Here is a 24617-nt window from a genome sequence, read left to right as displayed (position 1 = left end):
CACCATATGAATGCTGGGATTTGACCCTGGGTTCTCTGAAAGAGCAACCAGTGCTCTTAACCACTGAGCCAACTCTCCAGTCTCTGTTTGACAAAGTCCAGGCTAGTCTTGAATTCTGTGTAGCCAAGGATGGTCATGTGGTGCTGGGGATTGAACCCATGACTTTCTCCGTGCTTGGCAAGCACTCTACCAACTAAGCCGCATTGCCAGCCCTGGTGTGCACGTGTGCATGACTTTGTATACGTGTGTGTGTGTGTGTGTGTGTGTGTGTGTGTGTGTGTGTGTGTGATGATAGAAGTGGGACTATCTGTGCAAAGCAGAATGATTATCCAAGAGGGAGAGGAGACAGTAGAAGGGGTGGATACGGTCAGAACATGTGATGAATGGGGCTATTTTTATGAAATTAATTACTGTGAACAATGAAAATACACCAATTTAAAAAAAAAAAAAAAGCACCAAGAGGCCAATGAGATGACTCGGCTGGTTACGGCATTTACTGCTAAGCCCACTGACCTAAGTTTAGTCCCTGGGGCCTACTTAGTGGAAGAACCTATATCTGTAGGTAGTCTTTGCCTGTATGTATGTCTGTGCACCACATGTATGCCTGGTGCCTGCAGAGGTCAGAAGAGGGTGTTACATCCCTTAGAACTGGAGTTACAGGTGGTGTGAGCGGCCATGTGAGTGCTCGGACTCAAACCTGGGTCCTCCGCCAGAGCAGCCAATGCTCTTAACTGCCAAGCCATCTCTCCAGCCCCATTTTATTATTATTATTATTCCAATCATCAAAAGGAAGAAAGTGGGGGTTTTTTGTGGGGGGGGGCGGTCAAAAAAGTAGAACTTGGGTCAGGATGACCAGGTGGGCATAGAATAGGAGAGTGTGCCACAGGCCTGGCCGATAAGTCTTTGAACTACTCTGTCTGCTTTGAGCCTCCTGCTTCCTCCCAAAACTTCAGGCCCAGAAGGCAGGGAGAGCAGGCTGAGGAAATACAGTGGACTCTGATTCTGGCATCAGAGGTCAGGGCCATTTACGGCAGGGAGAGTGTGGAAGTCTCAGGTCCATTGTTCATTGCCCTTCTCAGACTGCTCTTGACCATCTCCCCGAAAACCCCACTCTGGGGTGGCTTTGTCTGGGCTGTGCCAAGCTCACACTCACACACACACACACACACACACACACACACACACGAGCACATGCTCATGTTAACTGACTTTTGCTCATACTCTGTGGTTTTGGCCTTCCGGCTCCAGCAGCGAGGCACCTCTTCCAGGAAGTCAGCCCTGCTGACCCCAGTGGGGAGGGAAGTTCAGAGAGGGAAGTTGAAAACGTCAACCCCACCCTACAGCCCTCCCCCAGACCCAGCTCAGCTAGTCCCGCCACTGCTCCTCCAACTCAGCATGAGAGAGGAAGCTGGGGGCTGAGGCTGCATTCAGCACCCTCCCTGACACCCTATAACTTGTGATTGCAGTTCGACTTTTATTGGGGGGGCATCGTTCTGCAGGTAGCTTAGGCTGGCCTTGGACCCTCGCAGTCCTGTCTCTGTCTCCCACGTGCAGAGAGTGCAGCCATGAGCCACTAAGACACTTGGCTTGCAATTTTACTTTTGGAAGCTCTCCATGAAGGGTGGTTTGGAACAGGACCCCTGACTGGGCCCCTTCTGGTGCTCTCAGCCTGGGTTATGTGTTAAGAGCAAGGATGAATCCTAATGCACCTGGAGAAGAAAATGAGTTCCTTCCCTGCCTGAGTAGCTGACCTAAGAGGAGGACCCTTGCTCAGACCTGTATGGAAGTGGGCCTTAGAAATAACTTGCAGCCTGTTGGCGGGGCATGCCTTTAATCCCCAGCTGGGGTAAGTGTAGCTCTAAGTTCGAGGCCAGCCTGGTCTACAAGAGAGAGTTCCAGGATAGCCAGGGCTACACAGAAAAAAACCCTGTCTCGAAACCCCCACCCAGAATTAAACAAACAAACAAATAAATAGGCCGGCTTGCTTCCCTTCTGAGGAATAAGCTGACCTGGTCAGCTACATGGGAGAAATAGTTGAGGCTACTGGCACCTTCGTAGTTGGCTCCGGTTTCTCAGATGATTTTCTTGAAATAAAACTTCACTTTGTAGCCCAAGCTAGTCCTGATCTCATGATCCTCCTGCTGACCTCTGCCACCATGCTCCTTGCTGCTACCATGTCCCTCCAGGATCAGGACCCACCATGAAGAAAACCTTTGACTCCATTCCAATCCCAGTGGGAACCCTACCCTGGCTGAGGCCCCTACTCCATGCCCATCAGGCCAGAGTAGCCGTTGTGCCTTCCAGCTGTGTGGGGAGGCTGATGCCAACTGCAGGAGTCTCTGTGAAGACCAGGGCAGAGGGCAACAGGCCTCTGACTCATCCGGGCAGGAAGGAGGCCCACAGCCTGTGCGCAGACTGTTCCACCATGACCTTTCCACCCCCTAGCAAATGTCAGCTTCCTCATCCATAAGTGGGGCCCTGAGCCACCACCACCAGGCACGATATGCTGAAGACAATGGCCACAGCTGAGGGTCCTCTCTCCCCATCCCCTACTCCGAAATCTGCAGGCAGCTGCCTCAGGCCTTAAAAAGTCTAACTGCAGGGCCAAGGTGGGGGTCAGGATCTGGCCAGGTGCCCCGCAAGGCAAGAGCGGTTACCAGCAAAGGTCCTGCCCAGCCTCGCCTGCGGGTGCTGAGCGATTGTGCTAAGTTTCTGGTGGAGAGGGGAGGGGAGATCTCTAATTAGGGGTGGGGTAGGGAAAGAGGCAGAGGACCTAGAGGTGGCAGGTAGTGAGGACACAGAGCTCCAGGTGAGCTGGGATCCAGGGCAGGGCAGGCAGGCACCTGCAGAGGGGCAGTAGGTGGCCGACACCAGTCTGCCAGCCTCAAGGAGCTACACCGTAAAGAAGAGGAAGCAAGGAGACCACAGGAAGGGGGTAGGGTGGGGAATCCCCGTGCTCAGACACCCTCCCTCCCCACCCTTCGTGGCTGGATTTGAGGAAGCTCCCTGGAGAACCTAAGAAAAATAGGCGTCCCCACCAGCTCCACTTGTGCCCAGCCTGGACACTGCCCATCCTCAGAGAATACCTCCAAACTTAAGACAGATGAGAGGCAAGACAGTGTTGGCAAGGTTAATAATAGGTCACCGAGATCTAGGGACTTTCAGCCTGGCTGCCTGACCCAGAGCATTCTGAATTAACCTACTTTAAGTCTTAGTTTTCCTGTCTGCAAAGTGGGTCTCTGGCTAGCCCACCATAGCCACTGTCCCTCCTTCAGGAAGAGCCGCACCCCTAGCTGTCACAAGCGATATTAACAATGGCACCACGACCTTAACAGACCTGAACAAGCAACTACCTCCATCAGCTCCACCCATCCCCCCTCCTCCCAGCATGGTGGCCACCCACCAGTGACAAACCTGCACGGAACTGGTTACTCTCTCACTGATTTATAACACCAAGCTTCCCTCCCCTATAGTCGGCTTGTAGGATGCCTATCAACCACCTTCTCTATGGCATGAGCCAGCTTCCCCTGCCCTCATCTGAGTGTCCCATGGAGTGATCTTGATGGACGGGTGGCTTAGACCCAACTCCCAAGCAAGACTAAGGCCCCTGGGGTTGCTGCAAAGAGCACCTTTATTCAGCGGAAGGACGTCACCATGGCAACAACACATCAATTCCCTGAGAGCATTTCCCTTATCATTAGCTTGCCTAGCTAAGGTCTTTGCAAAAAGAACATAGAACGCAGCCCATGGAGTGGGGTGAGGTGAGCCTTGGGGTGCTGGGGAGGATGGTGGGGGAGAGCAGGATTCCAGATACTGGAAGGCATAAATACAGTACTAAGGCATTCATGGTCCAACTTTCCAAAGACCAAGCCTGTTTGGCTTCTGCTTTTTTCTGATCCACAGAAAAGATAAAATAAGACCCTCTCCAGCCCACCCAGAAAACAACCCCCCCTCCCTTCACACCCACCCCTCCCATCTCAAGAAACAGTACAGTAAAAAAATACTGTCACAATATTTACAGGCACACCCACTATGGGCGACACTCTCTACTTTGGAGAGGAGATAAAATTCATAGCTCTGAACTCCCTAGTGTGGGAGACAAAGATAGGACCTCAAGGGGTGGGACTGAAGACTTCACCCCACCCTGGAGGGCTGGAAGAGAAGCACTGGTCACCTGAACAGTCAGTGGCAGTGCCCAAGCCAGAAGGAGGGCCCCAGGCCTTTTACTACCCAAACCAGTTTCCCTAGCACTGGGCATGGCTCAGCTGACAGGGAAGGTTCCAGGTAGGTGCTGGCACTCCAACTTAAGAGATGGTGCTATAAGACAGCACCCATGTACCCCTGAGGGGAGCCCTGAGGCTTCTCCCCCCACTGCAGAGATCCAAACACAGATCCCACAGAACTGCCCTTGGAGTGGATCTCAGAACGTAGAAAAGATAGTTAGGGACAGACAGGCCACTCCCTGAAGAACACGACTGCCCAGCAGTCTGCAACATGGGTGGGCACGCCACACAAACACACAAATATAGACAGACACACACACATACACGCAGCCCTGAAGAGCCTCGTACACCAAGGTCAGGACACAAACAAGGGTCCCTGGGCCCTTTGGATACCAGGGGCGCCCAGGGACAGGGTCTCAGCCACAGCTTCTAAAAAATGGCGGTGCGGGGACACCAGGGTGTATCCGGGTACAGGTGGCAGTGGACAGAGCGGAACCTGTCGGGAGAGAGCAGAAGACTGGTCTGTGTGGAGTGGGGGTGCCATGCACCCTCTGGAAGTCCCAATAGCACTGGGGGTATTTAGTGACCATTGGCAAGCCCTTACCTGGATGGGTCAGCCTCCACCGAGAAGGGTCCCTTGATGTGTACTGCATTCCGTTTGTTTTCAAACACCCCATAGCTCAGGGTCACCTGCAGTGGGAGCAAGGGAGCAATGCTGGAGGGGTGACAGTCCTGCCTGGCTGGCTATTCCCTCGACAAACTCATCCTTGGGCCAAGGACACCTGCTCTGCCCACCTGGGGATGAATTCCAGGGGGAGGACTTTCAACTATGAACAAGACAGAGCAGGTGTGTCCCTTCAAAGAGCAGGATCAGCGATTTAAAACAGTCTATATCACAGGCGGATCTCTGTGAGTTCAAGTCCGGCCTGGTCCACAGAGCAAGTTCCAGGACAGGCTCCAAAGCTACAGAGAAACCCTGTCTCAAAAAAACAAAACAAAAAAAAAAGGGGGGGGGGGAGTCTACTTCACTATTTTTTGAGGAATTGAAGATTAAACTCGGGTGGCTCATACATGTAGATGTAGGTAAGTGCTCTACCACAGAGCGACAGCCCCAGCTCAGAGCCAGCAGCTCGGGACAGATTGTGACACCTGAAAATAGTGTCCCTATTTAAAACAGTGACCCTGTACTACAGATGTAATGGGGAAAGTGCTTGTCTAGCATACCAAAACCCTGGTTCTTTCCCCCAATACCTGTAATCATAGCCCAGGGAGGCAGAGGCAAGAGAATCAGGAATTCAGGGTCAAGGTCATCCTCAACTACACATCAACTTCAAGGCTAGCCTGGAATACAGGAGACCCCCCGCCCCCCCACTATATATATATATATATATATATATATACACACATACATACATACATACATACATACATACATCCCTAAACGACACTGAGCAGATGTGGTAGCACACAACTGAATCTTAGCATATGGAGCTGAAGCAAGAGATCACCGGTTCAAGGCTAGCTTTGGCTACATAGTGAAACCCCCATCTCAACAAACAAGAGGAAGGAAAGAAGGAAGGAAGGAAGGAAGGAAGGAAGGAAGGAAGGAAGGAAGGAAGGAAGGAAGGAAGGAAGGAAGGAAGACTGTCCCTTCTGGCCCTGTTGAGTTCACTCCTTGGCCACCCAGGCCTTCAGGATGCATGCACACCTGCTCGTGGAGTTCGGTGGTGGGCACTTGCTGCAGATTCTCCAGGTGGGAGTGGAAGAGGCCGCTCCGGATGAGGGGCACTCCCAGCAGTGCTTCCACAATATAGCCAATGGTGCAATCATCGGGGAGCCGGATGCGCTCAGCTGTGCTCATGAAGTGTCCACCACTGTAAGAGGGAAGGGCCCAGGGGACAGTAAGAGGAGGCTGAAGCCAGTAGCTGGGGAGAGGGTAGACAGGACCCTGCCAAACGGGGCTTCCTCCCTCTATGAACCATAATTCTTCCATGCCAAAGGGTTTCATCCACGGGTGCTCTAGCCAGAGCAGAGGGAGAGGGAGTGGCTGTAAACACAGCTGCATTTGGATACCTCATGGAGGAGTGCGCAGCTGGGAAAGGATGGCCCAACCAGCCAGGCCCTGCAGTGGGGCGCCCAGGACCACAAATGAACACCCTGCTGTGTGGATGGTCTTACACGTGCAGGGGGCACTCACCTGGCCCAGGGGGCCATCTTTAGGGCTAGCCCTCGGCTGATACAAAAGCCAGCTCCTCCGGTGGCGAACCAAAAGTGGACAGGTCGCTGGGGGAAGCGAGATGGCTGTCATGAGACTCCTGGGTCCCACCAGGTGGCAGAGGTGCTCAACCCCCTCCCCCTAAGTCCTGGGGGGGGGGGGGAAGCATGTGCAGCAGGGATGATGATGGGAGACACTCACCACTTTGTGCTCGCTGACCCGCTCTGTGGCCTGGATGGGCCGGTCCAAACTGGGTTTGCCAATGTACACGTCCTGAGTGTGGGGGTAGCTGGCCAGCAGTCGCAGCAGTGCTCTGAGGTTGACGTAGTTGTCATCATCCACGTGGCAGAACCACCTGAACACAAGGCAGGATGGCGTCAGTGGGCTGGACTGCCAGGCTGCCAGGGAAGGGGTATGGATGGGACCCGGTGGGGAAGGGAGGAACTCACTTCTTCCCCGACTCGATGAAATGGTCGTATTCCACAGCCATCTTGCAGGACAGAGCCTGGCGGCTATGGGCGGCAGAGCAGTTGGTGAGGACCACGTTGCCTGTGGACGGAGGGGGGGGGTTGTTAGCAGGCCCGGGGAGCACAGCAGTAGGCTCTTTTCCAACTGCCTCAGACTTTACCCCCAGTCCACCCCCTCCTCAGGGTAGCCACCCCTGCCCATTCATTCAACCAGCTTCCCTCCCCCCCCCCCCGTACTGGCCACCTGTTGCTGCCTGCAGGACTCAAAAGGTCCCCAGAGGATTGAAAGGGGCTCCTCTGCATAAGAATTGGGGGCCCTGGGAGTGGTGGGGCGGGGCATGAAGCAAACCATCAGAGTAAACTGGCCCCTGAGCCCAGTGACTGGTGACCTCTGAACCCCAGGGTGCCTCAGGGGAAGAAGTTGCTTAGAATCAGGTCCACCTTCCCCCCACTCGCCCCAAATCTGGGACACACCTGTGAGCTTGGTCAGAGCTTCGTCCTCCCCATCAGTGAAGATGAATGTCTGGAAGAAGAGATAGGACCTGAGTTTGCAGCACCAAGTCCCCCACCAGAGCCACAGTCAAGGCATCCTGGAGTGCCCTCAGCTGTAGGTCTATACTCCCACCCTCCCCACCCCGCACAACTGCCCGAATTCTCCACTGCACATAGAATGTGTGTTCAAGTGTCCAGGGTGAGTGGCAACTGGGCTGTCGGGTGGAGGGGGACTCATTCCCCAACCTCAAGACAGCTGGGCCCAAGGTCGCCACAGGCAGCAGGGAGGCACGAGCCAGGTGGGGTGTCCCACCCACCCGCCAGGTAAACGGGCCGCAGCTAATCCTCCCGCCAACTTGTGCACCTGGCGGGGCACACACCCTTATTGACACAACCTGCCTGCCCGCCCAGCCTGCAGGCTTTCCGAGCTGTGGAGCGGGTGGGGGATAGGAGGAGGTCCGCTTTGGGAAGCTGAGCTTCACTCTCTCGGGTCGGGGACAAAGGCCTCTGCTGGGCTGCTGCCAAGCCCTGGCAGACAAAGGGCCCCGGAGGGAGGATGAATCACCAGCCATTGTCCGCCAGCTTTGTCCTGGGCTGGGCCAGCCTTAACTCTGCCGAGTTAAGCGGGAGTGGCCCGGCTGTCATTTCCATACAGCTGGCCTAGTTAACTGGGCCGGCTGGGCAAGAGGTCCTATACGGGATATGGGTAAGACCATTGACCATGCAGTACTTTGGCCCGCACCTCCTGCTGCGCCCTATAGGGCAGGTTCCCCCAGCCACAGCAGTCAGCCAGGTTCTGAGAAGTCACTGGTGGTCACTGTGGTAGTGGCAGAAAAGAACTCGTGTTCCCAGGCCCGCAGTAGGGCATCCAAGCAGTCAGCCCAATTTAGAAGAGGAAAACTTCCCTACACACTGAAGACCTTGCCCAAGGCCACAGTCAAGACTCCACCTGGCCCGGCACAGGGCCACCCCCTGCCAGGATTATTTTGCGGAAGGGGGGGGGCCGCCGGGGCGGGGCCAGGAGCTGCCGGCGCCCGCCTGGGCCCGTCAGCACACGGGAAGGAATGTTCCTTCCTCCGCCGGCCCGCCCAGCGCGTGCCGCCTGCCGCACCCTGGCATGGCAGAGTGCAACCCCAGGGCGGGTGGGGGATGCTTAGCAGAGGCGGCAGTCCAACCCCCCTCCCAAACCACCAATCCTCACTTTCCTTTTGTGCACAAAAGGGTCCCAAGGAAACCCCGGTGTGTGCAAGCCTGGAGGTCAGCATTTACCTCAGTTACCCAAGGAACTAACCTCCCCAGGCCTGAAGGGGTGGCACACCATGCCCTGAGCGGCCCCAGTTCTTTGCCCAGGCTGACCAAATGCCTGGATGCTCACTCCAGTGAGGCCCAGGTAGGAGAGCAAAAGGTGAGAGACCTTTATCATCTGCAAGCATGCACCTCTCCCTCCAGGGCTCTGCAGACACCCAGGGCAGCCCACACGCACAGACTCGCACCCACCCCCCCTGCACCCCAGCCCAGGAATGCCGTGGGAGGTGCAGCGGGCTGGCCTGTGCAGACGCTGCTGCTGGATTAAAAGGAAAATGCTTTCTTAATGAGATCAAGAGAGAGGCCTGTTCTCCCGCGCTTCGATGGTGTCCTAAAAACCCAGCCCAAGGCTACGGAGATTAAAGTCACCTTTGTTCAGTTGTGTTGGAGGGGGCAGTTTGCAGGAGGCCCGCTCTGTCTTTGAGGCAGAGCTGTGGGTGCTCCCCCTGCTGTCTCCCCAGTACAGGGAAATCAGGAGAGGAGGGGGCAGGGGCTGCACCTGTGGGTATCACTCAGCCCCCAGAAACACTCTAAAGTGGGTATAACACAGCCCGCCTGTGCAGAGCCAAGTTCTAGGAATGGACTCTTCCTAGTGTCCCGAGGAAATGGGTACCATCTCCTCCTTGGTATGCAGTAAAGAGACCAGAGGACACCAGTCTGTGACCATACTCAGGAAGAAATAATGCCTTCCAGGGACCCACATCTCCCAACATCCCCCACCAAAACTTCCCCGAAGGAGGACCATCAGGGCAGTGAGGGCAGTCCAACTGGTGAGGGCAGGCAAGGGGGTGGGAAAGAGACACACAGGAAGCAGCATTGTTCCTGGAGCCGAGATTCAAAGAAACACAGGATGCCAAGTTCTGCCCCAGCCATTGTGGCTGTGGCGGTGGCAGCCTGCAGCCTGGCGCACTCCTTAGTGGTGGGGGAGGAGCAAGCAGGCCAGAGGCCAGGCGGCCCTGCCTATCCCCTACTGACCAGCTTCTCCACTTCTCCAAAGGTTGCCGGCTCTTTTGTACAACCCCACAATAATGCTTGATGCCAAGATTGCCCATCCTGGGCCATAGGACTCTGGTTCAGATGGAACAACCTCCTCTTCCTCCTCCTCCAGGAAGTCTTCTTCCCATTCATACCCAATGTGACCTAATGCAGCCTCTTACCTTCCAGCTGCCCTGACCAGACAGAAGGGCCACCCTTTGCTACAGGTTGAATTGGCCCTTGTCCATAGCACACCAAAAGGAAATTTTGTTTGCCATGTGCACATCAGCTGGCCATGGGGGTCAATCCAGTCTTTTCTAGGTAGAGGGGACCCTTACTCTGAATGACTTCAGGGATCACCACAAGCCTCCAAAGTTACATAGTCCACTTTATAATATCTTAGTGGAAAGACAATCATTTCCATTTTCAAGGAGCAAGGGGCTGAGGGTCAAAGACCCTAGGCTTTTTTCCAGATCACATAGCCCAACTGAGACTTTTTTCTGGGTCCTCTCTGCCAGAGAAAGTGCCTGAATCCCAAAATGAGAGTTTTTTAGAACTAGTAGTGGCCCAGAGGGGGATAGATGCTATCCAATACCACACAGCAGGAAGGTTAAATGCAGGGGGTGGGGGTGCCCTGGCTCAGAGATCGTGCCCCACGAGGGCTGTCATTCAGGGTTGGGGGAAGGACACTGAGGTCCCCTCATCGCCAGGCAACCTGAGTGGCCAGCACGCCAGCCAACGGTTCCCATGGAGCGCATAGCTGTACACAAGAGGCCGACGCCTTTCTCGGTTGGAGAAAGGGGCTTTGTTGCCTTGCCCAAGGGGCCGGCGTGAAAGCAGCCTAGCGCTGGGAATCCTAACGGCAACGCAGCCAAACAAAACCCATGGCCCCCGCTGCCCCCTCCCGAAAGCCTGCTGAGCCCCTGGGAAAGGGACGCCTCATTCTCAGGATGCTGCCATGGGGTTCTCAGGGCCCCTCTCTGACCAAGACTAGATAGGAGCCTGTCCTCTTAACCTCCTCTCTGTCCTAAAACAGAGCCTAGCCAAGTTTGATGGCCCTGGCTCCCTGGGGCTGGAGCAGGAAGGAAAATGAACCTTCATCTTCACACCAAATACCCAGTGCTTTCCCCACCACACACACACACACGCACACACACACACACACACACACACACACACACTTAGAGTGCACTCTGCTCTCCCCGCCCCAACGGTCCTGTCGTAGCCTCCAGGGAGATTTTCAAAGTGGGGTGTGTCTTTTTATTATGTGTATGAAGTTGATGCCTAACTGGGGGGAGCTCGGCTACTAAAGACACGGTTCGGCACAAGCCTGGAGAACCAGCACCTTATTTCTTTCAGTATATCTGGGGTCCAGAGGTGCTACTCTTCTCCTTCCCTTCCCTCCCTTTCAAGGGAAGTACCCCCTAACCAGGAAGAAGGGGATCAGTTCAGAGTGGAGAGGATCCAGAATGGAGCTGAGCCAATTTGTTTGGAAAAGTTTGGAAACAAGACCATTCACCCCAGAGTTTAGGGGAAGCATCACAAGGCCAATCCCAAGCTGGAGGCTACTCATCCAGACCTAGAGCATGTGGTTGGGGTGACCCTGGCAACACGGGAGGAAACTTCCAGGGCTGTAAGGCAAAGTGGGCCCAGTAGCCACACATGAATGGGACAGATTGATGCCATCGCTTCCCAGATAGACCCAAAGCTATAGATGCAGTCAAAGCGGCTAAGGACATAGGGTAATTCCTACTCCATCCTCCTGCCCAGGCCGCGCGGGGTCTCACCATCTCCTTGTGGCGCGAGATCCAGGTCTCGAACAACAGGTCGAGACGCGCGCGGTGAAACTTTCTGGTGGTCTTGACCGCGATGAAAACGTCGCGGGGAGACAGGACCTCGGCCGGGGGACGCGGGTGGCTGTCGGCCGAGCGGGAAGCAACCCCGGGCGGTGGATCCGCGTCTCTGCGCGCGCGAGTGAGTAGACTGAAGTATTCGGAGAGGCTATGCACCTCGCGGGCGAGGGATCCGGGCTCCGCGGCCGCCCTAGACCCAGAACCCGGAGCCGCCCCAGCGGAGCCGGCCAGACTGCGCAGCGCGCGCCGTCCACGCTCGGCTGGTACTGGGGTCGGCGGCGGGTCGGCCGTGAGCACCAGGAGGCAAGCCAGCAGCGCGCCCGCCAGCGCCAGCAGCAGGCGCCGACCGCAGCGCTGAAGCATAGTGGCCGGCGGCCGCACGTTGTGCCCTCCCAGTGCCAGCTGGTCCGGCTGCCCGAGGCTCCCGGTCCAGCTGCGCGCCTCTAGTTCCAAGCGCTCTTAAACCTCCCATGTCGGCCACGCCCCCGCGCGCTTATTGGCTGCTAGCCTGGGGGCGTAGTCTCTAGGGCCATCTCGGGCTCCCACGTGGGACATAGACGGGGTGGGGGGGGGGCTGGGAACGACCCAGCTGGGGCACCCACGGCACCAGCCCCCTTTACGCAGGAGCACGTCCGGCCCGCGCCGTGTCACCCTCCTGAGCTACTCTGGGCGACATCCAGGCTGACCAACGCCTGCCACGGCTGCACGTGAGGGACACTCGCCCCCCCCCCACACACACACACACGGCGCTGGAACCTGGGTGATAGGACCCGTGCTCCTCCGCGGGCGACATCCTTAGCTTCTCGCTATGCACTTCCTGTCTCCGAGCAGGCTTCCTTCCCTGGGGACCGTGCTGACAGAGCCAAAGTGGTGGCCTGCGGGGTGTCCTTGAGCGATTAGTTCTGGGCTGCCCCTACGGGCACCTGTGCCTTAAGTGTGGACCTGAGGTTCAAGTAAGAAGGTACCTGTAATCAAATTCTACTTATCCCCCCAGCAGGCCTGTCCTGGCATCATGTTGCTATATGGGGAGGGTTGGTCCCCAAAAACCTCAGGCGCCCTGTGGCGAGGAGACACTCTGGCCTCCCCTTCCCTCGCGGGATGAAAGGCTACCTTCTGTTCCATTTGGTTCCTCCGCACTCCGACCAGATGTGACCCAGCTGTGCGCCCTCCCAGCCCCGCCTCCCAGGCACACGGCCCCCTTCCCACGGGCGGGGGCCTTGCCTGCTCCCAGCACGAGCGGGGGCGGCAGGAATGCGCGCCTGATGGTAGGGTGAGAGGCAACGGGTCCGGAAGTGGCCTAGGGTCCCCGGAGTGGGATTAGGGTCCGAGCCCACTGCTTCTTCCGGGAGTGCAGCTGGGGGCGGCTCTCCGCCTGGCTGCCCCTGGGTCTGGTTGGCTTCAGTTTCCGCGTCCCCCTCCAAAGGAAGTCTGAGCCCACCCTGCCATCTCGAATAAACCACTGTTCCTTCTGTCGCCGATTCCCAAGCACTTATAATTAAGACTGGAGTGCCATTTTTAGTTACTTATATTATATACCGCACTCTCTTAATGTCCCTCTCTAAGAATGTCAGCATAAGGCTGGATCCCAGGCTGGATCAGGTACTCTGAAAAAACTATTGAAGGGGCTGGCCAGTTGGCTCAGTGGGTAAAGGCAGCTGCTACCTGAGCGGCAGATTTGACTTTGTTTCCCAGGATCTACATAGTCAGAAATAATCAACAGTTTGTTGTCTACTCTGATTTCCACACGTGCAATTTGGTCTGAGCAACACACACACAACTGCCCTCAAAATAAACAAGCAAACAAATAAACAGTTTTTTTAACTTTCCGAAGACAGGCAACCCAAGGAACAGGCAAGAGGACCCTCGAGCAGCCTGACTTGAAAGGCAGCCTGACTTACATAGTGACTATCAGGCCAGCCTCTGCTAGAGTGAAAAAAGGGCTGGAGATGGAGCTCAGGCAGCAGAGCTGGTAGACACTTGCCTAGCATGCGTGAAGTCTTGGTTCCATCCCAGCACCAAACAAAAACGGGTATAGTGACCCATGCCCATAGAGGTCAGAGGTCAAGCTCTTCCTCCGCTAGTAATGAGTCTGAGTCCAGCCTGAGCTACATGAGACCCTATCTCAAAAATAAAATGACATTGGATTGATGTGTAGCAGGGCTCCTCCACCACCCTCCCACCCTGCCCCCAGGAGTGGATCTGTGGTCCATTTGCTCCGAGGGCCCTGTGGGATAACACTAGCCCTCTGTGGTGGGAGGGAATGGGATATAGTGGTTCCCAGGCCTCTTTTTGACCCCTCCTCCCCCAGGTAATTAGAAGACACCACCTCTGGTAGGCAGATGCCTAAGCAGATGGTGCTGGCTGTGCCCGAGTGACAAGTCTCCCATGGCGTCACCTCCTGCAATAAACCCCTCCCCCGTCTGCAGAGCAAAGTCCCTCAAGGACAAGAGGGAAAAGGTGGACTGCCCCCCAAACATTAACTCATTTATCCCAGTTTCAGATCCAGCCTCGGGGGTGCCGATCCTTTTCCACTACCAACCCTGTCTATCTGCCGTCCAAATATTTTAGGATGAGGTTCCTCCCCCCCACCCCCGGACCACGTAGCAGCCTCCAGTCTATCCCCTATTCCTCTTATCTACACAAAGACTCTCCTGATGTTCCCCTGACTTGTGGCACTCCTAGCCCCCCCCCCAGCCTTCCCCAACAGCTCAAGTCTGTTAGTCATCCCACCCCCCAAATTTCTGCATGGCTTCAATTTAAACCAAGGGCAAGGATCTTTAGTGGGCAGGTCTGTGAGGGGCAGGAGAACAAACGAGAATTAACCGTGCCTTCCACACCCACCTGACCAGGTACTAGCTGGACATCAGTCTCTGTGGGGCTCCACCCCAGACCTGGGACTCCCACAAGGCTATAAGAACCAAGCCTCCAGGCTCCCCATTATTCATAGCTATTTTGGCTTTGACACACCAGGGAGAGTGAGGAGTGTGCCCATTGTAAAGAAAGCAAGCAAGTGGATGCTCAGAGAGGGGCTGGAGCAGTGTGCAATAGCGCAGCTGTTGTGGAGCAGGGGAGATCCAGTCAGCCTTGTGCATGAAGCTGGCTTGAAGGGGAGCGAGGAGCCCTGTTCTGGCTGTGGTTGCTGATCTGAGAATGGTGGGTCAAAGCCTTACGGCATTCTTGTGGGGGCTGCAGGCTCTGGCAAGAGTGATTCAGTGTCTTTGCTGTCAGGAGAATGGAATTCCGTGCTTACTCCTAGAGGTCTGAAAAACCAGAGGGAGACATGACTGGCCAACCTCCCTGTTGCTTCCTCGGCCAGCTCTAGCCTGACACACTCCCTTCCCCTAGACCCTAAGGCTCCCTGCAGGGACCTACTGGGCTTAGCTGGGCACTTATTCCAGGACAGGAAATGGGGGGCTGGAGAGGGAAGACCAGGACACTCAAGAAGCCCCTTGGGGTCCTCAGAAACAGTCCTGGAAAGGAAGATCCTGGGGCCTGGGACCCAGGCCCAGCAGGAACAAAGAGAATACACAAGAGGAGCTGTTTAGCAGTTTTAGACCTGTGACCTTGCTCTGTCTAGCCTCTGTATCCCCACCTGTAACCACAGGATGACATTACTGTCCTGTTTTGTCATTGGTGTTGTTGTTAGTGGTGGTGGTGGTCTCCATGCTTGTTAGGCAAAAGATCTACCACCGAACCATGCCCCCAGTCTCTCACTGGAGGATTCTAGACAGATTCTCTACCACTGACCCACACCCCAGCCCCTCACTAGGGGATTCTAGGCAGATGCTCTACCACTGAGCCACACCCCAGCCCCTCACTAGGGGATTCTAGGCAGATGCTCTACCACTGAGCCACACCCCAGCCCCTCACTGGGGGATTCTAGGCAGGGGCTCTACCACTGAGTCACACCCCAGCCCCTCACTGGGGGATTCTAGGCAGGGGCTCTACCACTGAGCCACACCCCAGCCCCTCACTGGGGGATTCTAGGCAGGGGCTCTACCACTGAGCCACACCCCAGCCCCTCACTGGGGGGTTCTAGGCAGGTGCTCTACCACTGAGCCACACCCCTAGATTCTTTTTATCTCTTCTTTTTTAATGACCACATTTACTTTGAGGTTGTGAGTTCTTGGACTTCAACTTCATTCCCTTTCCTTACAGCTGGGACTTTGCTGACCCTGAAGCTGGAAAGCAGGTTAGCGGGCCACAGAAGACCCCCAAGATTGAGAGCATCTGGGTTCCAGGTTCTGACTGTGATATTACCACCTGCGTTCCAGACAAACTCTTCATTCTCCTATCGAGTGGGAGGCACACTGAGAAGTTCACAGTTGTCTTTCTGACTCTGCAGAACACCTGTCCCCACGGTTCCATTGCTTTCCCCGTCAGCTTTCTCCCCTCGAATCTGAACCCATTGCACAGTCTCCCCCACCCACTGAATACCCACAATGAATTTAAATCCTCTATATAAGATTCTATTTGAATACTCGATGTCCCCTAATGAGACACCTGAATCACAGCTTTCATTTCAAATGGCCAAAACTAACTTTTCCTTATTTACTGCCAACAGGGATATAGTTGGGTCCTGAGGCTTCTTGGTGACGGAGCAGGTAAAAGTGCCAGCCTGACCCTCAGACTCAAGGCGTAGCTTTTGCATCCCAAATCACTCTGTCAGTCCCTGGCTGGTAGATGCCCAAGTGACTACTTAGGTCTGCTCAAAACTGGTATGCTGAGAAATAGAGCTCTGTCCCCAGCGACTATAGTTGCCCAATGGGATGAGCCAGAGGGTCTCCAGTTGGAGTCAGACACACAAAGTCCTTCCCTTGCCCCCTAGTCTCTTAGAACTGGTTTGGAACCTGCCATCTGCCTACCATCCACCTCCTGGTGTCTTGAGGCCCCTGCAGCAGACTGCTCTCCCCACGCAGGGTCCTGGGAAGATCCATGGAGACTCAATAAGTGACCTATTAACTCTGCAGGAAGCCATCCGAGGCAGCCCAGCACCAATCACTGCTTGGAGTTGGCAGTCTGGAAACCAGCCTTCCTTAACAGGGCAGCAGAGCTCAGAGAGACTGGCCATGGTGGTGGGCACACCTGCAATCCCACCACTCGAAAGGCAGAGACAGGAGAATCAAGGCCAGCCTGAGCTACATGAACGCCAACGCTAGGGGCCAGAGGAGACAGCTCAGCTGGCGAAGTGTTATACTTGTGCAAGCACAAGGACCTGAGTTCCATCCCCAGCACCCACGAAAACGCCAGGCATGCCGGTGTGCATGTGCAATCACAGCACTGGGGAGTCAGAGACCAGCAGCTTCCTAGTGCTCATTGCCTGCTTGTTGACTTGATGCAGGCCAATGAGAGTCCCTGTCTCAAAACAAAACAAAATGGATGAGCTTGAGGTCGAGACCTCAGGTCTTTACTGGCCACCTACATATGCTCATGAGGGTAGGCAGGATCCCTAAAGCCATAGCAAGGTGACGCAATGAGATAGGGCTTACCTGGTACACAGACACCAGAGATGGGACTCAATCAAGGTGACCTCGGGGGAGGAATAGCACAGAAAGTTCTGTCTCTCCTGGCAGAGGGGGAAGGGATGGGGTTGGCTAGGAGCTCAGCACAGCCAGATCCAGCGGGAAGAGGGAGAGGGCAGGAGCTCAAGCGGGAAGGGATATGAGGGTAGGAACAGCATGGCGGCTGATTCCCATCAGCTGAGGTGGACACTGGGGTGGGTACTCCCCAAGAACAGATCAGACAGACTCCAGCTGCAAGAGAGAGCTTCCCCATCCAGACCCACCCATCTGCCTACTCTGCCCAACACCCCTCACCGCTGCCCGCACTCTGTGTGGTCCTGGGTCAGTTCCCAGATCACTGTAGGCTGAGGGTTTCATGCTACCCTGTAATAGGGACGTGGCTGGCGCCTTCTGCCCTGGTGCTTTGCAGACACAATTCAATGGACCCAGAAACTTAATTGTTCCTGGACCCCAGTGTGGTTTAGAGCCTGGTTCCTTTGACTGGGTTTTTAAGCAAGACCTCAGAGGACACTCTGGCTTGGGGTGTCCTGACAAGCCCCAAATGGTGCTCCTTTACCAAGCCTTGACACCCCCTCATCTTGGTATTTAACATGTGATCGAGAATACCATGCTTACAAGTCCTTCTCCCTGAAGGCAGGGTAACATTTTACTCCTTATCCAGGTCTGACACAAAATAGGGCTCAGTGAGCATGCTGCATAGGGGGTAGAGGATGGACAGACAGATTGTGAGTGGATGAATGGGATGGCTGAATGGGTGGAAGGAGGGATGGATGTGTGAATGGGTGGTGGATGGAAGAGTAGGTGAATGGAGTAAGAATGGATAGATGAATGGGTAGGAGGATAAATGTATGGATGAAAGGATGGGTGGTGGAGCAGGTGGGTGGGTGGGAGGATGTATGGATGGATGGATGATGGATGGAGGGATGGATGGATGGAGGGATGGATGGGCCACAGGATAGGTAAAGACGTGGATATCTGTGAAGGTGACAGATGTCAATTCCATGAGAGTAGAAACCACCAAGGCTCAGCCCGTGCCTAGAAGAGAGCCTGACATGGACTGTATGACTAATGGACACGTGTCAGACAGACAGGTGGGATAACAGACAGACACACATACTGTGGGCTGAGGAGTTATTCGGTTGCCTTTATCCTCCAAAGCATGCATCTTGGGAGTAAGAAGTTGTGGCAGGGCCATCTGCTCTGAGCTGGCCCACAGCTACCACACAGGCTCCAAAGGGTCTCCCACAAATGGGGTTGAAAGGAAAAAGGAGGCAAGCCCTGGGCTCCCCGGCATGGGGAGAACCTTCAGCTGGATCATCCCTGCTTGGGCTGGTGGTTGAACCTCCCTATGACCCCATGAGGGCAGCTGGACGGGGGCTGTCTGGCTTAATGTGATTTTCAATCTTCAGCGGCAGAGTCTGACCACCACCCAGATCTACTTCCTGACATCCCACAGAGGCCAGACACCCTCGAGGGAGACGCCAGAGCCACCGCAGCCCAGCCAGCCTTTGTTTCTTTAAGAATGGCCAGCTTGTGCAGCTGCCACGGGCAGGCAGGGGTGGGCCCGGTGGTACTGGAGCCTGCTAGTCGTGACCCCATGCCCAGTGAGTGGAGCAGGATCCGAGGAACATAAGGAGGAGGCTCTGGGCTGGGTGGTGGTAGCTGAGGTCAGAGTCTCTGCTCAAATGGGATGCTGCTTACTAACTGACGGGAGTGTCTCCCTGACCATCAGCTCTTCCTCAGTAAAGTTGTCTGATGCTGCTCTTTCTCCTTTATTTTATTTTATTTATATATTATTTAGTAGTACTAGTTGAATTTAGGACCTCAGTATGCTAAGCAGGTGTTCTGCCACTGAGTCACACCCCAGCCCCTCACTGGGAGATTCTAGGCAGGGGCTCTCCCACTGAGCCACACCCCAGCCCCTCACTGGGGGATTCTAGGCAGGGGCTCTACCACTGAGCCACACCCCAGCCCCTCACTGGGGGATTCTAGGCAGGGGCTCTACCACTGAGCCACACCCCAGCCCCTCACTGGGGGATTCTAGGCAGGTGCTCTACCACTGAACTACATTCCCAACTCTCTTTTCACTTTGCTTTGAGACAGAATTTCACTAAGTTTTCCAAACCGGCAATCCTCCTGCCTCCATTTCTGGAGTAGCTGGGATGACAGGTTTTCAACACTAGGTTCAGCTTCCTATGGCATCTGAGGTAAGCCAGGCTGGTGTGGAAAGGGGTGGGGGATACATACTAAAATGCCAACCACACCTCCAGAGACAAGCTACCATCATAGCATCAGAGAGTCAATGACAGGCTCTGAGGGTTTCTACTCATTTGTCTGTCTGCTTGACTGACCACTCCGCCTCTCTCCTATTTCACCCAACCATCCAACATAGTCCCTAAATCTCTACCCTCAACTTTGCTTGGCAGGTGTGAACTTACTTAGTTTACTTATTTATTGGTGTATGTGTGTGTGTGTGTGTGTGTGGTGTGTGTACATGTGTGCTCATCTGTGAGTTCATATGTGGAGGACAGCCATCTGTATCGGGTGTCATCCTCTGTCACTCACCACCTTGCCTTTTTTTTTTTTTTAGCACCTTGGTTTTTGAGGCAGGATCTCTCACTAAACCTAAACCCACTCAGTTCAGCTAGATTTGCCCGTTAGCTAGCTCCCTGGCACCCACCGGCCTCTACACCCTCCCCAGCCTTGGGATTACAGGTGAGATGTGTGCCATCACACCTGGCTGGGGATATAGTCAAGTTCTCATGCCATAAGGCAGGCATGTTACCCATGGGACCAACTCCTTAACTCCTATTAACTAACATCGGGTCTCCGGATGTACACCCCAGGATAGCCTAAAGCTTGAAGCAATCCTTTTGCCTCACCTTCCCAAGTGATGGGTTAGCCTCAACCACTACTCCTGACTTAGCATGGAGAATTAGAAAAAAAAATTGTTTTATTAGAGCTTTTATGTGTGTGCGTGGACATGTGTAGTATGTATGTGGAGGTCAGAGGATAGCTTGCAGGAGTCAGTTCTTTACTGCCATCATGTTGGTCCCAGGGATCAAACTCAAGCTTGACAGCAAGCACCTTAACCCAAGGGGTCATTTTGTTGATGCAGCATGAGGACTAGACATTCCGGGCAGGTGGAGGGATACTGTCACGTAGAGGTTGTATGCTTAGGCGTACTTAAGGATAGTACCAGATGGAAGAGAAAACTAGCTTGAGCCTGTCAGGATGCTACATGACAGACAGTAGGGAGCCACAGCAGGTTGGCAAGCCCAAGGGAAGGGCCACAAGCTGCATAAATGAAGAGAAGATTGTGAGTCCCGTGGAGTCCATCTCCCCACCCCCCCAGCCTCTAGGTCTGCCTGTCCTTGGAGCCTTGAGAGGAGAACTGGGAGGCACCGGGGGACTGCCTGGGCCAGCTTTTGTTTTCTTTCCTTGTTGACTTAGGAGGCTTTAGGCAATGTTAGAGTTTAGTCTTGCAGGGGGTGGGAGAACTGTAGAAGTAAGCATTGCCAGGTAGGTCAGGGGTTCACCAGGAGAGGGGACAGGAGGCTCTAGGAATGCAGAGGCCAGCTGAGGCTAGCATGGAAGAGAAACTGGGCTTCTGAGGCTCTGCCCTCTCTGTAGCCAGGACCACTTTGTTCCTTTGCTGTCTTCAGTGTCTGTGGCCCAGTAGGTTTCATTCGGGGTGATTCTGGTCCTGGACATCTGACAAGAATGTCAAGAAAGAGCTTTGGTTATCACAATTGGGCAGAAATGGGTTTGGGCTATGGCTCAGTGGCAGAGTACCTGCCTAGAATCCCCCAGTGAGGGGCTGGGGTGTGGCTCAGTGGTAGAGCACCTGCCTAGAATCCCCCAGTGAGGGGCTGGGGTGTGGCTCAGTGGTAGAGCCCCTGCCTAGAATCCCCCAGTGAGGGGCTGGGGTGTGGCTCAGTGGTAGAGCACCTGCCTAGAAGCCCTAGTGTGTGTGGCTCACAAAGTCCCTGGTTTTCTCCTCAGCATGGCACCAATATGCAGGCACGGGGGTGGGTGGGTGTACATATGCTGAGCACTGGGGAAAAGCCAGGGTGCTGCTAAACCGCCCAGGTCACACAGGACGTGGCATCCCACAAATAATCTCACCCACAATGCAGCTGCTGAGAAGTGGCAGGACTCTGCTCAGGGGCGCTCCAGGGTGACTTTCTTGCCATGCCTGGGTTCCTCATGAGCTGGGCATGTGCCCAGCAGTGAGGCTCTGGAGTTGTTTTCTCCCGCCTTCTTGCAGGGGGTCACTCGAGGGCAGAGGATGTAGCTGCAGTCAGGACATGTGGCCGCCAAGAGCGGAAGGATCGCACTGGGGGCTTCCGCAGGTAGTGGCCTTGATGGGTTGGCGACACTGGGACAGGAGCCAGGCAGCTTGGGGGTCTGAACAAGGGCTTGCAGAGGGCAGAAGAGGCAGAGTCACCCCCCACCTGTCCCTGGCTCCCCCAGGGCTTCCAGGTGGAGCAGGCTGAGGACACAGGAGAGGGAGGAGCCCAGAGCCACTGTTTGCTCAGCTAAGGTTTAATCTCCAAAACAGGAAGGCTGGTATTGACACACGCCACAGCCACAGACGGAACTGGGCCTCATGCCTGCCAGGTTCAGCTCCCGGCCGGCCCCCTCCTGCCTAGTGCAGAGACATCCTCACATACCCTGCCATCCAACACTGGTGCTTCCAACCCCCTCACCCCACCACACACACACAAACACACACGCACACATACATACCCCGTACCTCAGGGCTAAGTATCTCTCCTGCTTTGCAAGCATGGGTGGAGGATGGGGAAGGGGGTGTTCTGTTGACCAAGTTCTGAGGAGCAGGAAGGTAGAGGCCCTCCCTCCCCCAGCCCCATTTTATAAACAAGGAAGCCACAATGGCTCCAGAGGGAAATGAGCCAACCTGGGTCACACAGTGTTTACCCCCACCACCATACACAGGATCTGCCCAGCAGAGGGGTTTGATCCCAGAGAGTCTTCGCCCCCCCCCCCACCCTCACCCCCATCTCCTGTCTGGTACACTTGGAAGGGACCAAGCTGGTATGAAAGGGGTGGCAGCTGACACTGAGAATATATACCCCTACCAGAGGAAGCGGGCCAAGAGGCAACGGGATGATCCAGGGTGCTGGGGCAATCACTCTAGGCAGCAACCTCACCTGGCAGAGAGGTCTGGCTCAGCAGGTGTCTAACTGCCCCTGGCAACTGCCTAAGAGTCTCTCATCAGGGCTAAGGCTACCCCACTGTGCTAACCCCCAATCTCGCTGGACCAGCCTTTCCCTAGACCACAGTTCCATGCCAGCCCCGTGGCCAGTTTCCTCTCATTTCTTCTGAGCTGGAGTAGGTGAGCACTACTCCATGAGAAGGAAGGCCAGCTCCCAGATCCTAGACATGGGTTCTAGCCTGTCCCTTCCTTGGGAGGCCACCGTGATCTGAACCCTGATGACCTCCCAACTTCATTTGCTGTTGAAAATCCTGGACTTGGCCACTTTTGGTGGCTTCTGGAATCTCCCCACCCCACCTTTCAACTCTATCAGGAAAGCTCCACCTCGCTGCTCAGTTTCTGTCTCCTGCAGGAAGCCTGGGTTTGCAGGGCTCGTCCATCCACCCTCCGTTACCCTTGTCCCCTCCAGCCCTGCACACAGCCTGGGACCAGATAGTGTCAGCCGCCCAAACACGAAGGTAGTTCCCTGGATAGGATCCTTCCCTGTGCATACACAAGGTCCCCAGGGCCTTTAGGGCTATAGTTCCATTTCGCAGATGAGAAGAGTGTGACTATAAAGACAGGCTCCGCCTGAGGCCACACCCAGGAACTGCTGTACATCTTAGGACCAGGTCTGAAAACGGCGTGCATAGGCCTGACTCCCCAGTCCAGTCTGCAGCCCGGCCTAGCGTGTGTGTCTAGTCTCAGGTCTCACCTTGGTCCTCCTAATGCTCTGTCACCCCCACACTCTTCAGCTCTTCTTCTAGACTGCCCATTCTCAGTGCTCTGTTGTCTGCAATGGGCCACCCCGCCCGCCTGTCTCATCCAATACAACCCTGATGTTACTCTATCCCTGTGACCCAGTTTCCCTCCTTGTCTATGCCTCAGGACTGGAGACCCTGGGGGGACAGTGTCCCCTTTGAGGCAGGTCCAATGATGGATCAGGTGTCCCAGGTGGGGCAGGCAGGCGCGTCTGCCTGCTGGGGTAGGGACCATGGCTTTCAGGTCTTCAATAGCCAGCCCAAGATTATGTTCCCTCCCCCGGGACCCCTGTTGTGTGGCCATTGTGATGGCCTGGGAACCTAGGCCTCCCAGACAGAGAGAGTCTGGCCTGCCTGCCCCTGGGTCCCAGCATCCTCTAAGCTGTTTGGAAGGCCAGGAGTGGGAGAAACTCCCGTAGCCATAGTGGGCGCCAGGGAAGACATGGACCCCAGGTCTGTCTTACAGTTTGTCTGCCGCTCAGGGCCACTGCTTTGAGGGCAAGGGATGGCTTCCTTGTGTTTCCACGCAGAGTGACTGGACATCCAATGTGTGACCTTAGCCAGTGTGCAACATACACATAGGTGTATAGAAGCCTTGACAATGCCTTCAGCCCACCTTCGTGATCTTGAGACTTCAGCTTTCCTTGCTCTCTTTGACAATGTCCCCACCCATCCTCCTACCCATGCCTGCTTAGATAGCCAGGGCCATCTTACCTGCCCCCCTTGAGGGTAGAAGACCCCCTTGTTGGCCTTGTGCAGAAGCCCAGCTGCCTTCTCCTGGTGCCTCATTACACACACATAGGAGATCATGTGGTTTATTGCCTGCACTTGTACAAGTGAAGTTTTAATATTGAGAATGGAACCTAGGGCCTTGTACTCCACAAATGAGCCCACCCCAACCCCTCACTGGGGGATTCTAGGCAGGTGCTCTACCGCTGGTCACACCCCAGCCCCTCACTGGGGGATTCTAGGCAGGTGCTCTACCACTGAGCCACACCCCAGCCCCTCACTGGGAGATTCTAGGCAGGGGCTCTACCACTGAAAATATTGTTTCTCCAGCCCACTTTAAAAACAAATAAACATAAACAGGATCTCACTATTTAGCCCTGACTGTGTTGGAACTCACTCTGTAGACTAGGCTGGCCTCGAACCCACAGAGATCAGCTTGCCTCTGCCTCCAACTATGTGCCACTATGCCAAACTTCATTTTACTTTTTATTTGGAGACAGGATTTCACTAAGTTGCCCAGGGTGTCCCTGAACTTACTCAGTAACCCAGGCTGGACTTGAACCTGGTTTCCTTTCTCCTCAGCTCCACCTACCAGTAGCTGGATTTACAAATATTTGCTAACCTGCTGGACAATGGTAGCACGCATGCATTGCATTTAATCCCAGCACTCCGGAGGCAGAGGCAGGCAGATCTCTGGGTTCGAGGCCAGCCTAGTCTACAGAGCAAGTTCCAGGACATCCAGGGCTACACAGAGAAAACTGGTCTTGAAAAACCAAACCAAACAAACAAACAATAACATTTGCTACCAAGTCTTGCTCAACGGCGTCTTTGGATCTCCGTGTTGGCAGTTGTTC

The 24617-nt window shown here is 55.0% G+C and overlaps 1 protein-coding gene across 1 annotated transcript; it reads right to left on the bottom strand.

Annotated features, from left to right (window-relative positions):
• Positions 1-3613: 3613 nt before the first annotated feature.
• On the bottom strand, positions 3614-11945 carry Lfng (LFNG O-fucosylpeptide 3-beta-N-acetylglucosaminyltransferase). Its single transcript, XM_038345673.1, has 8 exons — positions 11465-11945; positions 7380-7428; positions 6888-6987; positions 6640-6793; positions 6421-6506; positions 5932-6097; positions 4828-4913; positions 3614-4719 (listed from the first exon to the last, which is right to left on the bottom strand). The coding sequence occupies exons 1-8, from the start codon at positions 11891-11893 to the stop codon at positions 4653-4655; spliced, it is 1137 nt and encodes a 378-aa protein (XP_038201601.1). The 5' UTR covers positions 11894-11945; the 3' UTR covers positions 3614-4652.
• Between the last annotated feature and the right edge of the window lie 12672 nt (positions 11946-24617).

This window comes from Arvicola amphibius, chromosome 10, assembly GCF_903992535.2.
Source record: "Arvicola amphibius chromosome 10, mArvAmp1.2, whole genome shotgun sequence".
NCBI classification, from domain to species: Eukaryota; Metazoa; Chordata; class Mammalia; order Rodentia; family Cricetidae; genus Arvicola; species Arvicola amphibius.
This window is presented reverse-complemented; position numbering and strand designations above follow the sequence as displayed.